This window comes from Cupressus sempervirens, chromosome 5 (assembly GCF_028749045.1).
Source record: "Cupressus sempervirens isolate cs-2001-9-10 chromosome 5, ASM2874904v1, whole genome shotgun sequence".
Classification (NCBI taxonomy): Eukaryota; Viridiplantae; Streptophyta; class Pinopsida; order Cupressales; family Cupressaceae; genus Cupressus; species Cupressus sempervirens.
Window position 1 is genome coordinate 1,025,569,307 of NC_143122.1, and position 13,421 is coordinate 1,025,582,727.

At 35.3% G+C, this 13,421-nt stretch overlaps 1 protein-coding gene across 1 annotated transcript in view; it reads right to left on the bottom strand.

Annotated features, from left to right (window-relative positions):
* Positions 1-5,611, bottom strand: part of PRIN2 (Serine/Threonine-kinase) — a 69,817-nt gene extending 64,206 nt beyond the window's left edge. Inside the window, exons 1-2 of the mRNA XM_089833324.1 lie at positions 5,336-5,611; positions 5,067-5,162 (exon numbers count right to left, since the gene is read on the bottom strand). Of these exons, the coding sequence (XP_089689450.1) occupies positions 5,067-5,162; positions 5,336-5,566 (327 nt within the window). The 5' untranslated portion in view covers positions 5,567-5,611. The remainder of the gene's footprint in view (positions 1-5,066; positions 5,163-5,335) is intronic.
* Between the last annotated feature and the right edge of the window lie 7,810 nt (positions 5,612-13,421).

A 13,421-nucleotide genomic window follows, 5' to 3' on the forward strand; every position in this document is an offset into this window, starting at 1 on the left:
CATCTTGAGGGGGATCAAAAAAAATTCCATACTTCAAGAAATTTTTCATGTTTCATGCTACCTTGAGTGCATATAAGTAATGGACAAGGATTTTTTCCAGCTTTGAAGAATTCCACACACTATGTGAATTCCCTCTCTTGGGCACAATGAGGCATGGAGAAGGATTTTTCCATTTTTGAAGAATTCCTTGCACTCTAGGAATTCCCTCTCTTGGGTGCACTTTGAGGTTAGAGGAGGATGTTCTCCACACTTAGCCCATTTTGGATCATCTGTCTTAGCTTCTCTCTTCCAAATTTAGGACTAGATGCTCTCTATATCTCTCTCAATCAGTGCTCATTTGTTGCAAAAAATAGACATGCCAATAATAGACTTACTAAAAATAATAAGTCTGTTTAAACACAAAATTAGGCCAATCGAGGACACAATGAAACTTACTAAAAAAAGACACATCTATAATAGTTAATTCTTTCAAACTAAAAATCAGCCAATTGGGGACACCATGAAACTTACTACAAAATTAACAATTTCACTAGCATGCCCTTTGAAAGATTAATCTCTTTTTCATACTTAGCCGAATTTTGATATCCCTCACAATACTTCCCTTTTTAGAGCCAAAGGCAAATGACTTTCAATTCCATAATTAGCATGAATCACCAATGCTCATTCAAAACACAAGGAACCAACCATGGGAAATTGCACCAAACTACTAGGAACTCAAAGAAAACAACCAAGTGGGCCAAAATATGTAGGAGGTCCACATTTGCAATGTGATGTCTGAAAAGGTCATAAGAAGCTGCAACAAAAAAGATTTCGATCAAGGTGAGGATGCATCAACTACAAGGAATCAATAGAATAAGTTTTCATGTGGATAAGTTGATCTTGCTTCAGTGGAGACTTTATATGACGTGAGCAAAGAAAGAATCTTTAGAGTGGTGCTAGAGCCATGGAGGTGAAACACCTAAATTGCAATCACTTGCAATTAAATTGCTCTCACAAGTAGCTAGCTCTTCATATTTGGAGAGAAATTGGAGTACTTATAGAATTATTCATTCAGAAAAGAGGAATCAATTAGGGTCAAAGAACGCAAAGAACTTGGTCTACATTCATAACTCACTTCGTCCTCTTTCTCATGTTGATCCTAGGTACATGGGGGTCCTTCAACAGCCAAAAACCACCTAATGGAGAAGTTGCAGCCATGGGGGATGCAGCGGTTAAACCAAAAGGCCATAATGAGTTGCCCCCAGTTCTACTACCATCAGAGGAACTTAAGTAAGAGACTGATGAGTATGGAAAGCATCTTGGCTGAGGACCTTGATATGGACAATGAAAACATAGCAGAGTAGACAGCGGATTTCTGAATTTTGTTTTTTATTTGTGTATCACCATCAAACTATCATTTTTTCCTGGATTTCAATACGCAATGACAATCTAATACAAAAGATGTAGTGTGAGTTTTGATTTCTTTGACACAATGGCATTTGACATTTGTATATTTATACTTCAAAGTTAATGTTATCTACTGTTGTTACTTTCAAAGTTCTATGTCGTGATATTTTCTAGAAATTATTAAATTATATCCATACTAGGAGTCTTAAAAAATAGCCGTCACTGCATTTGTATCCGTATTGATGTCCATGCAACTTTGCAAAATAAAATGTCTCCGGGATAAACATGATAAGTATGGATAGATGTTGGAGTTTTCTTGGTGTTTTAATAATGTGCAGGATTTAGTTGGTACTTGTGCCAAATTTGGCACCATTCAATATCATGCCAAGATTATGGACCAAGAAAGTGAAGCAAATGAACACTGTAACAATCCGTTCGTCCCGTGTGCCTGATAGTAGTTACACATTGGTCCCATGTGCTTGATAGACAACTGCCCGTTGGTCCCCTGTGCCTAATGAGCAGGTACCTATTGGTCTCGTGTGCCTGATGGCCAGTTACCCGCTGGTCCCATGTGCCTGATAGCTAGTTACCTCATGGCCATACAGGATAGCTGAATGGAGTGAACAGTGATGTACAAACTGTTTGGCGTGGGCCGTATGGTAGTTTGGAATGGAGTACAGACAGTGATGTTGCAATACGGATAGAGATGATTGTACGGTATGGTAATGTTGTAGCACAAACAGAGATGGTCGTACGGAATGGTAATGCTACAGCACAGACAGATGCAATGCATGTTGCACCAAACCAAGGATAGCGGATGGTGTACCGATAGAAAGTGGACTCAATCATGCAACAAAACTTATAGATTCAAATTCATGAAATAAAGCCAAACAAGAGATTGAACAAGAATAATCTTTCAATTAATAATTGTCAAAAGATGGTGCTCCAATTTGCCAAATCCAAGCAAAGTATTACATGCAATGGAATAGGGTGAGGGTTGAATCCCACCAACACCGAACAAGCTAAGTAGGGAAGATCTTTCACTTCCGAAATGGCGAACAACAAAGAATCCCAATGGGAATTCGCAATATAAAGAAATAATTCAAAATGCATCCCTACAACTACCTACAAGCCGTGCTTAAATACCCGTCAGGGAAAACCTTTCCAAAGGTGTACAAAGATAGCCGATGGCAACACTTACCAACAGAAACTAAAATAAAAATAGATCCAAGATATATATTAAATCAATAGAACCACAAATACAAATATTAACTTGGGCCCGTATTAATTAATTAAAGTAACTAATTAAAGGTCCTTTTATTATATTATTTAAATTCTAGGACCAGTTAATTAATTAATTAAATTAAATTATTACATTAAAAATTGGGGACATTACGAACACAGAAATACCAGACAGGCTTGTTGCCAAAGTGGGATAGTAGCTGGCATCAGCAACTACCCAACTTCCTTGACAGCCAAAAATTTATTTCCAACGTACCAAAACATTTTATAAGACTGTTCAACATTAGATCAGAAGAAAATTATTTATAGCCCTTCCGAAATATGACGACAATGGAGCTTAACTCCTAAGCACTGTAGTGTCCATGATAATCTGTGAAATAAGTTATAACATTAGTTATGCCTTTGACATGCAATTGTGTCTACTCTGAGTTGAAAGCCTTACATTTCTATTAGGCTAACTTAATTCTGAGCATGCTGATAATATGAAATAAAGTTAGGCATCTCATCATTCCAGTTAAATGAGCAGAAAATGCGCTAAACGGGGTTATTACATTCACATTCATTTTCTGAGTCAATCAATTCTTCCAGCTCATATCTTGAAAGCATACCCACCTGAACTTGAATTGGCGCATCACTACATACTAGATATCTTTCCAGTGCCTTCAATAAAGCTCAATTTATTAGATGAATTAGATCTCTTTACTGAAACATATTTATTTTCCTCATATTCAAGCAGCATTCTCTAACTCATGTCCTCATCAGAACCTGTGCACTTTCACTCAATTAGACCAGTGGAATGTTTTAAATAATACGTTAGGAACTCCTCTATACTCATGGGAGGCTATCTTAGGTCCAGAATCTGCTGTAAGTCTCAGAATTTATCCACAACAGATCGTCAGTCAAGATAAATGGGTCAATACATCCATATATCTTTCAATGGGAGATAATATATTGAAACTTTGATAAAAAGTGGCCTCTCCTCTTTGTGGATTAATTCTACATACCTCTGAAAATGATATGAAGACCATCCAACAAAGTCAACAGATAGAAGAGCCAGACTTTTACTCAGTAGCCTTCCCAAGTCAACACTGAGTAAGGATTGCATGATCTCATGCTGGAAACAGAAAAGCTCCAAAATCACTCCATAACTTGTCTTCCAATATCGGACCACTGTCTGCAGTCTATGGCCGGCCAGATGAGGTATACTGAGACATCATGCTACCTTTACTAATTGAGAATTGGTATTCTCTTGGCTCGCAGAGTGTTCTTGTTTTCAGCCAGCCAAAACAGAGCATAGCAATTATAATCAACCGTTGAAAATTTTTACCAAGCATAAAGACCCTCAAAACAAAAAGAGTCAAATGTCAAACAGTCCACAGTTTTCTGTCCTTATTTAGGAAATGTCATGGGATTGAGACAATGATTGACTCTTTTGCATGTTATGTTACAACAAATGGAAACAATAGTATTGAGTCTCTGAATTCTATGTTTGTATGTAATTCATTGTATTTATCATTTGCTATGTTACATTATATGGAACCCATAAGTATTTGGTCTGTAAATTCAAGATTCTTAAGGAAAACGACTTGAAAAGGGCCCCTGTAAGCCAGTGTCCTGTCCCATGGAACGCTCCTATCGCTATCCTCGTGGATTGAATGCAGGGATGCTTAACTGCCTAGAACCAATACCAGAAAAGAGTACTGAGTGCATTGTTGTTTTATTAGAGTTCTGCGTCTCAAGATTCAATATAAACAGTGACACGACCTGTAGAATTGATCCCTCCAGACATGTTCAAGCCCACATTAAGTAAAAGGTTGGTTTTGTAGTTTATATGCGTTCTATGACGCAGTCCCTTGTCATCCACACCTCTAATTATTTTCATCCCAGTTAACTACGCTAAAATGAAATATCTCTTTGGGGCTGGACTTCACTTCTGAAAACATGTTACCACTAAAACTCGTGACCCTTGATAAGGAAAATATTACTTGATTATGACGCGTTTGACCACCTAGAAAGCGTCAGATCTTGAGATTTATAAATAAGACACAGTAATTAGCGGCGGATATTAGCGAGATGGCATACTTTTCGTTATAAAATGTGCAAATCGGTAAGGTGGAGTCTATCTTTGTGCAGCTTTGGATTTTTGCGTTAATTGCAAGAGATGATTCCACGAGAACAAGAGTTCCAGAATGGCGAAGCCAGAAGGGGAGTATATAATTTGAACTCAAGATGACTTGTTGGAGGATGAACTCATTGCCAATGGTTGCCTAATTAAAATCTTGCCTACATTCTCCAAGCACATCGGTAGAACAAAGGATCTATCGAAACAAAATCGCCATTAGCTAGAAGCGGAGGAAGCCAGTGAATGGTTTATATATGGAGAAACGAATTGAAACTAGTACTGGTTTCTATGTGGAGAAACGAGTTGAAACTAGTACCTTGGTACAAGTTTCCACCATGGGTACTCTCTGTTCACCAATGTTTTCATCATCTGCAAGCATTCCAAGGAGCCCTTCCTTAAACTTTGCCGCTTCCTGTTACGTAAGAAATCAAAATCAATCAAATGTTGTCGTGACCATATTTATGGAACAATATAACCGAACCAAAAACAAAAAGCAGGTCGGATAAGCTCATTCAAAAGCCTTGTTTAACAGAGATAGACAAAGATTATTTTTAGGGAAAACAGAAAGCAGAACAAAATACGTACGCTGTCTGCAAAATCTGACTGTGCAACAATTCTGACTGTTCCCAAAGCTTTAGAATGTCTGAGACGAGGCTTAAGAGACTTTACAGGAAATGTAGCTATGAAATGTTTTGAGACTGGCCTGCTTTTCTTACCATAGGAAGAGACAGCGAATAATTTAGGACATGTTAGAGCAGAGTATATGGTTGCTTTTGAAGTGGTGCCCTGGAAAGCAGACACTGCAGGAAACGCCATCTTCAGCTCAGCAGTAGCCGCTTGCAAAATCAAGTTTGGGCTGTTCCAGGAAACATTTCACATAATGATTTTATTAGTGTGATGGGGAAAGGATAAGGTGTGGGCATTTTGGCATTTTCGATGATAAGATGGTAAGGAAATGAATGTATGAATGTATATTTTTTTAATGAAGTCTACGAGACACAGCAGTCTAAGGGATTGAAGAACAATTGCACTAGATAATTTCCGAATTCCTTTTTATTTTTAATCTTTTGGTATGTATCTTGACCAAAAAAACTAGTTTTATCTTATCCCCTTCGAATAAGCTATGTATGTTGTCCGCCTTCAAGATGACACTATAGAGAGATCAGATGTTGTTATATGCCGCACATTCTGAGTGGAAATATCATTCTGTTTCGACCACTCTAGACCTGCAAAATATGCAAATTCTCTACTCCCAAGTCTCTTTTAGCCTCTTCCATATTCATGTCTCGCACTTGAGGTGATGAGATCTCATCCTTAGTTGTGTCATTAATAACCTTGTCTTTCCTTTAATAGTAGCCCCAAGGTATGTTTTTTTCCTCTGACAAACTTTCTTATGTCCGCATTTGTGTTCGGGCAATCTTGTAACTTGATGTTCCATTTAGTCAACCATTTAATGTTTTGCTTCATTCATGTAACTAATGTTAGATTGGACGAATTGATTTTCTATCATATATTTTATTATTACTATTTCCAATTATCTAAAATTATTTAGAGATGTCAATGATATCCCATTTTCTACATACCTTTGTTGGAAACTTGTACCAATGATGCAATCAAAGTTGGATAGAGTAAACTTGATTGTTGTAGCTAAAAATTCATTTAATTTTTAATGTACTATAAAGTAGAAATGTCTTTTAATATAATTGTTTTGTTTTAAGCTATTAGGAAAATTTGAGGGTTGGTTATTAGTTCAAAGGTCTAGTAAGTTTGTGCTGAGGTTTTAAACTCTTTTAGTGTAGATCCAAGGTTCAACTTTCGTCAATTGGATTATATAGTGGTAAATATGTTTAGACTTGCCTATCCCCTAGAGTTTATAGGGAACTCATATTATCTTGAGTTGTACTTTAAGTTGTTGGACTACCCTACCAATTCCCCTCGATTATCAAAAAGAATAGTGAACATTGAGTCGTTGGAATTCTCTAATAGATCTTTTAGAGAAAGAGTGAGATCTCCTTAATTCTTTTCCACCTCATGGTAGACAAAGATTGAGACCTGCTTCATCCAATTTAAATGATTGTTTGAAATATTTAAAAAAATTGTCCACTTCTAACTCTTTTGGAGTTTTGCCACAATAGGATGAGATTGACCCCTCTAATTCATCACATTGTCTAGGAAGTCACACTCTCAATGAAAGTTTAAAGTTAAGGACACTTTATTGAAAAGGAAACTAGATGTTTTATTTGTACAAGAAGTTAAATTAAGAAAAGAGTGTTTAGAGGCTTTTATTTTTAATCTTTTGATTGAAATTGATTTCCTTCATACAACTCTTGAAGATAGCAGTGTTGGAGCTATAATTGGAATGTCTGCTTGGATTTATAAATGTGTCATTGGCAAGGAAGAGGACCCTTCCCACAATTTTACGTAGGTGTTTTCTTTTATCAATGGAAAGCCTTTAGATTTTTGCATTGTACAAACTCTTAATAATACAAAAGAGAGAGCTCCTTAATAGGGCTAAATGTTTCTTCCTAATGTTGATTGGGTTTTAAGAGGGGATTTCATTCTAGTTAAACATGTGTAGTTGATTTAATTATCACTAACTCAGTCATGATGAATTTTAGAAATGGATTTATTGTTCAAAATCAAACAAATTGTTTGACGCCATTCACAATAAACAAGCTAGTCATTTTGATAAGTAGATTACATGGTCTAATTGTAGACCTAGAGAATATTGGAAGTTGCATAGGTTAGAGAAATTTTATTTGACTAGAGAACTTTACTTATGATACATATGTTCAAGTTGAGGACTCAAGGTTATCTTATTTGGTCATTTTCCTATCATTTACTCTACTTCCTTTTCCTAAAGATTGACCCCTCCTTCTCGACTCTTATTTAAACTTAATACTTTGCATCTAAAGGATTTAGAGTGTGTTGCTACTCTAGAAGGAATTTGGAATTTTATTTTAAAAATGAGTGAGAGTGAGTTGTTGGTTTTGTGCTGGGGTAATCCATTGACACAATATGTTGAGTTTCTTTGGTCCTTTGGAGGGAGAATGGATTAGAAACAAAAACACAAACAAAAATACCTTAAAGGGAAAATAGAAAATGCAACGAAACAACTTGATGTGTATCCACCAATGAAAATATTTATTACTAACAATTAGTTGAGAAAATTAGATCATTATAAAGGGTCAAGTGCTAAAATTAGAGCTTAACTTCAATGGATCAAGGATGTGCAAATAGAGAACCTAATTATTTCTCTAATTGTCTGAAATATTTTATTTTTAAATACTAAATCTTTGCTATATTAAATGAATAAATATTACATATAGATCATGTTGAAGTTTTTCAATTAGATGGTAGATAAATAGACCTTGGAAGAATGTGTTAAAAATTGTTTGCCCAATTAGATTATCAAGATTATTGTCAATTTTTTAGATCATAATCTCACTCCAAAAAGAGGAACATGCTCTTTTCTCTATGAAATCAAATAAAAGTCAAGGATTTAATGGTCTTCTAGCTAAATTTTATCAAATCATGAGGAAATGTATTAAAGATGATTCATATATGCTTTATTTAGAAGAAAAAAAAAACTCCAAAATAGATCCTCAAGACCAATTATCAACAAAAATTAATCAAAACTATTCTAGATAGGGAGATGAAAATTCTATTGTTTGTTGGCATCCAGTTACCTTATTAAAAACCTCATAAAATTATTGCCAAATTTTTCATTATAAAAATTAAACCCATAGTGTAAGGAATTGTGGAAGCTAAATAAACTAGATTCTTTAAAAGTAGATATAACCTTAAAGATTTAATGTTGGCTTGGAAAACCATTCAATGGTCTCAAAAATATGGTCAAAATGCACTGGTTAACTTAGAGTTTGATAGAGTATGTCATATAGTTTTCTAGAGTTTCATTCTTGAAATGGTTTAGCTTTAGTGGCTAGGTCTCAGGCCTAAAACGTAGAATCATGTTCAAATATTATTCAAAATTTCTAATGCCCAATTGTTTATTATATTCATTGAGCTTATAATGATTCATTAGAAAATGGTGTACTTTATCTCCCTTCCTATAGTTCCTTAACAAACTATTTTCTTTTGGATATCTCCTCCAAAAATCTTGTTAGTTGTATGTTGTGTTCCTCAAAATGAGATAGTGATTAACTTGTACTTTGTTTGTGATTGTATGTTATTCCTATAAAAGTTTGAAGAGGCATTAGAGAACGCCTTGGATAGTTTTTTTTTTTTGTTCTACCTCTCATTCTAAAGTTTTCCATGACAAGATTGACTTTCATGACCCGAGATGTTCCTATCAATTATTGGATTCCTAAATAATGGAGGCAAATTAAACATGCTAAGACAACTATCTAAAATGATGGGGAATGGGGTCCTAAGCTAGAGATATAAAATAATTTTCCAACTCAATCCTTCTAGCTCACCAAAGTGAAATTTTAGTGGGGTAGATAAGGGTTTGTTTCTTCTTAAGACCTTGTTGTGTAGTGAATCCCCTCCTCTACATTTTGATGAACTTGACACAAATGATTGTGTTAATTCCCTTCCTTCAAGGTTTTGACACATTTGATAAGGAATTCTTAGAAGATGGTTTTGATATGCTAGATGATTCCCCAAATAATTTCCTAGAGACATCTCCTTATGCTTGAAATTTCATTAAACAAACCCCATACATAGATTATCCTTTCTTGCAAGAAGATAATTCTATAAACCATTGTTATCTCTACTAACCCTAAGAGGCCAAATAAACCAATTGTTTATGTCTCCAGATAGTCATTCTTTGAAGAAATTTTAGTCTATAGTACTAACAAAAAGTGCCAACACTAGTGGAGACTATACAAGAGATTGGGTAGATATTTAGGAAGAAGAAAGAAGATTAATGAGCTTGTTTCACTGATTTCAAAATGAGAACATAAATGTAAGAAACCTAATTTTTTTTGTTGGCATTGTGAGGAGATTGGTCCATTTTCTTATAAACTTCCTAAAATAGAATGAAAAGATAAACCTAGACGACCCTACAAATCAAATATTCCTAAGGAATGTCTATATGTGAGTAATTGTGTAATCTACTAAGTTTAAAGATGTTGATTTTCTAGATAGCGATGATGAAGATGAATTGCATTTGTTTCTATGAAGGAAGCAAAGGAACTTGTTTCAAATATTGAGAAAAATAAATCTAATTGATAATAGATAGTAGATGTTCACATTGCATAACAGGTGTGTTGGCTCTTGATTTAATAGTGATTTTAACTACCAGGTAGCAAAGAAAAAATTGCATCTAAGGGAAGCTATCTCCTATAATGGTCACCATTTGTTTAGAACCGGGTCAACTATAAGGTTGAACTCCTTCTTCACTTCAGGCTCTGTAAAACCTAGGTGGGTAGACCTTAGATTCATCTATATGGTACTAGTTCCTAAAACATAAATATTAATCTATATTTAGTAGATGAAAAACCCAAAACCTTCTATGCTCATGCAATGACAAAGACATGAAATAGCTACTAACATGATCTATGAGATTCACAAGCTAAGTGTGGGCATCCTTTTCAACTCTACAACATGAAAGGGAAAATGATTTTGATTAATTGATTGCTATTAGCATTACCGACATATAAAACAACAATATACCTGTAGATCCTATGACTGATTAGTGCCCTATCCATTGGGTATTCCACAAATCACAATATACATTAGGTATTAGATCTATTCCTTCACTTTGTGAATCAGACATCTATGTTCAAACTAAATCCCATACTCATACTATCTTTTTTATGAAATCTGCAACTCTGCCAATATATATCAAGCATTTACATGATTCTTTGAATCAAAGGCAAAACACACCATGACATACAACCCAAAATGAATTGCAACTGGATCTATAATATTTGATCATAAACCACAAAAGGTTACAAACAACAGAGATATGAGACAAGAATCATAATCAAACTAAGGTTCATTGGTGCTCTTTGTATTCATTCCTTTGTAATAATTACATTCAAGATGTATGAAAAGACTCATGAAACACACAACAGACTAGAAGTATACACTAAAAATCCATTAATGGTGTTCTTACAGAGAAAACTTGCTGAAAAAAATGGTGGAAACCCAGCTAAGAACTTGCTCAAAATCTTGGGAACCAACCCTATACAAAGAGAGAAAGAAGAAAGATATAGAAGAGGATGGAAATCTCGGATCTGATATGGAATCAACACTTGTCCACTTGAATCTCTATCCATTTTTGTTGCAAAGCCTCTTTCTTCTCTCTAGAACTAAAATTTGGATCAAATCTTATCGTTGTTTCCGACAAACTCACAAATACCTCTCAAGAATGATGAGAAAAACCCCTTTCTGGTAAACTATCAGATCTGGTTCCAAAAGGTTGCCAAAACCTCTACCAAACTGATTTGGAGGCAAAATAATATTGTTTGTAAGCCTCTCTCCAAATTTTGTGGATACATATTTCACCACCTTTCCACAAACTAATTCTGAACTACCCATACCAGAATTCAGTTGAATATGGAGCACCTAGGACAAAACTGAGAATAATAACTAGACACTGATACCTGTGAAAACACTGATAGAAAATTTTGGAAAGTAGACTCCAAGAGCTTTCCTTCGATATATAATATTTGTATGATTTCTCAAAAGTCAAACCCATGGCATCCATTTGAAATCCAAGTTCATAACTAATCAACAGGCCTTGATGTCTTGCAAATATTTACCTTTTTCATAAAGTTGAAACTTTATAAAACAAACTCAGTTTTATTAAAATCAAACATGTATGCTCAATGAGGAAAATAATTTTAAAATAAAATATTTGAAACTTTGAAATTTTTCCTCTTTTTAAATCTGGATCAAACCTGGTTGGCTGACCATGTGACACATGGCACATTCTAATTAGTCTATTATGTCCATTCATCCTACTCTGTCAGCATCTACCTAAGCACTTTGCCATGTCACCATCACATGTCGCAATGGATTGCCACTTCACCTTTGACATACTGCCATGTAGCAAGCTCCTATTGGGATGCTTTGTTGCAATCATTAATTCCCGAGAAACTTTGTATGGTGATTATGTGACAACTGTCAATCTTTTCTACATCGTGCAATCTAGTGTGTCGACCTGAAATGTGCCACTTCATCATCTCTGCCACATGTCATAATGTCTCATTGTCACATACACAATTAGTAACCTACCACATCATCACAACATAGCGACAACTCAACACATGTCCACCTGTTCCACATTAGCAACTCGATCCTCCTGCCAAGTCATCATCCCTACCATGTGGTGGCCTATCACATTTTCACTTGCTGAGTTAGCCTCTCGCCATGTCATCATAATATAGCGACAACACAATATGTGTCAAATTTTTCCATGTCACATGCCTCGAATGGCATGCCACATGACACTTTTTCATTCGTCCATCTTGTTGAGTCATCATGCATTGGGATGTGTGCCATGTGGCATATTTTTATTTGTCGATCTATTCTACGTCATTTTCCTACTATGCACATGATTGGTCAAAATTTCTTTAATGATCATCGAATTGGGCTAGGGCCCACACGCAAAGCTCTCCTTCTTATCTATAAGGAGTGTGCCTTGTGACATTACATGATTTGATTGGTCCTATATTTAACAAACAAACTCACTTACTACCTTTAAAATGTGGGATTAATGCCTAGAGTATCTTCTCCAAATAGTAGCCTTACCAAAATGTAGAAAAAAGGCATTCCAACTTCTGCATGAAGCATATAATGGAAAACTTGAAAAGCAATCCGCTTGATTTCTAGTATTTCCCCACAACCAATGGCTCCATGGGATATGCATGTATACTAGACACTTCCCCCATTCATCATTGGACCATCTTTGGCCTATGCAATTTTCAAACTAGAACTATTCCATCCATAATCCACTAAAAGTACACAAGGATCTAACTTAAGACTAGTAGAAATTGAAACATACTCCTCTTTGATCATGTGCCACTCTTTGTTCATTCCACATCCAAATTCAACCACAACATCTCTCCATACAACTAACCCCATTGCTTGCTAATTGTTGAACTACTTCCATTTTCTATCTGTCATTGCTCAACTAAAGCTGGTTGGAACACATCATTTCAAAAAGGGAGTAAAACCCACTGCACCCATCTTTAAATAATGCTTCAATTCTCTTCCATGCCACATGCAAATTTGACATAGTTGCATGAATCCTTTGTAGAGGACCATCAAAATAGTCCATGCATCATTACACTAATGGAGTCCACTTCAAACTAGCAACATAGGCATAAAACAATGTGGTGTAGGAGCACATAAGGATTGCTTAATCAATCCAATTTTAGTTTTGTCATGTGTGTGTGCCTTTAGAGTATTTTGGAAGTATTTTGTTTACGGTGAAGTGGACCATGGTAGGAGTGTAATAGGGTCTGTTTTAAGAGTCTTTGGACACTTGTAGGTGCAATTAGGGATCAGCAAGTTGTAAAACCTCTTGATTTGCATGAAGTCGATGATGACATCAACATGAGGTCAATAGGGTCCAGGATAAGTTAAAACCATGGTTTCAACCACGATTAAGGTCTTTGGTAAGGTTTAATGAGCATTGGAACTCATTTAGTTAAGTTTTGGAAGAAATTGCCAAAAAGATGTAAAAGTTGCATTG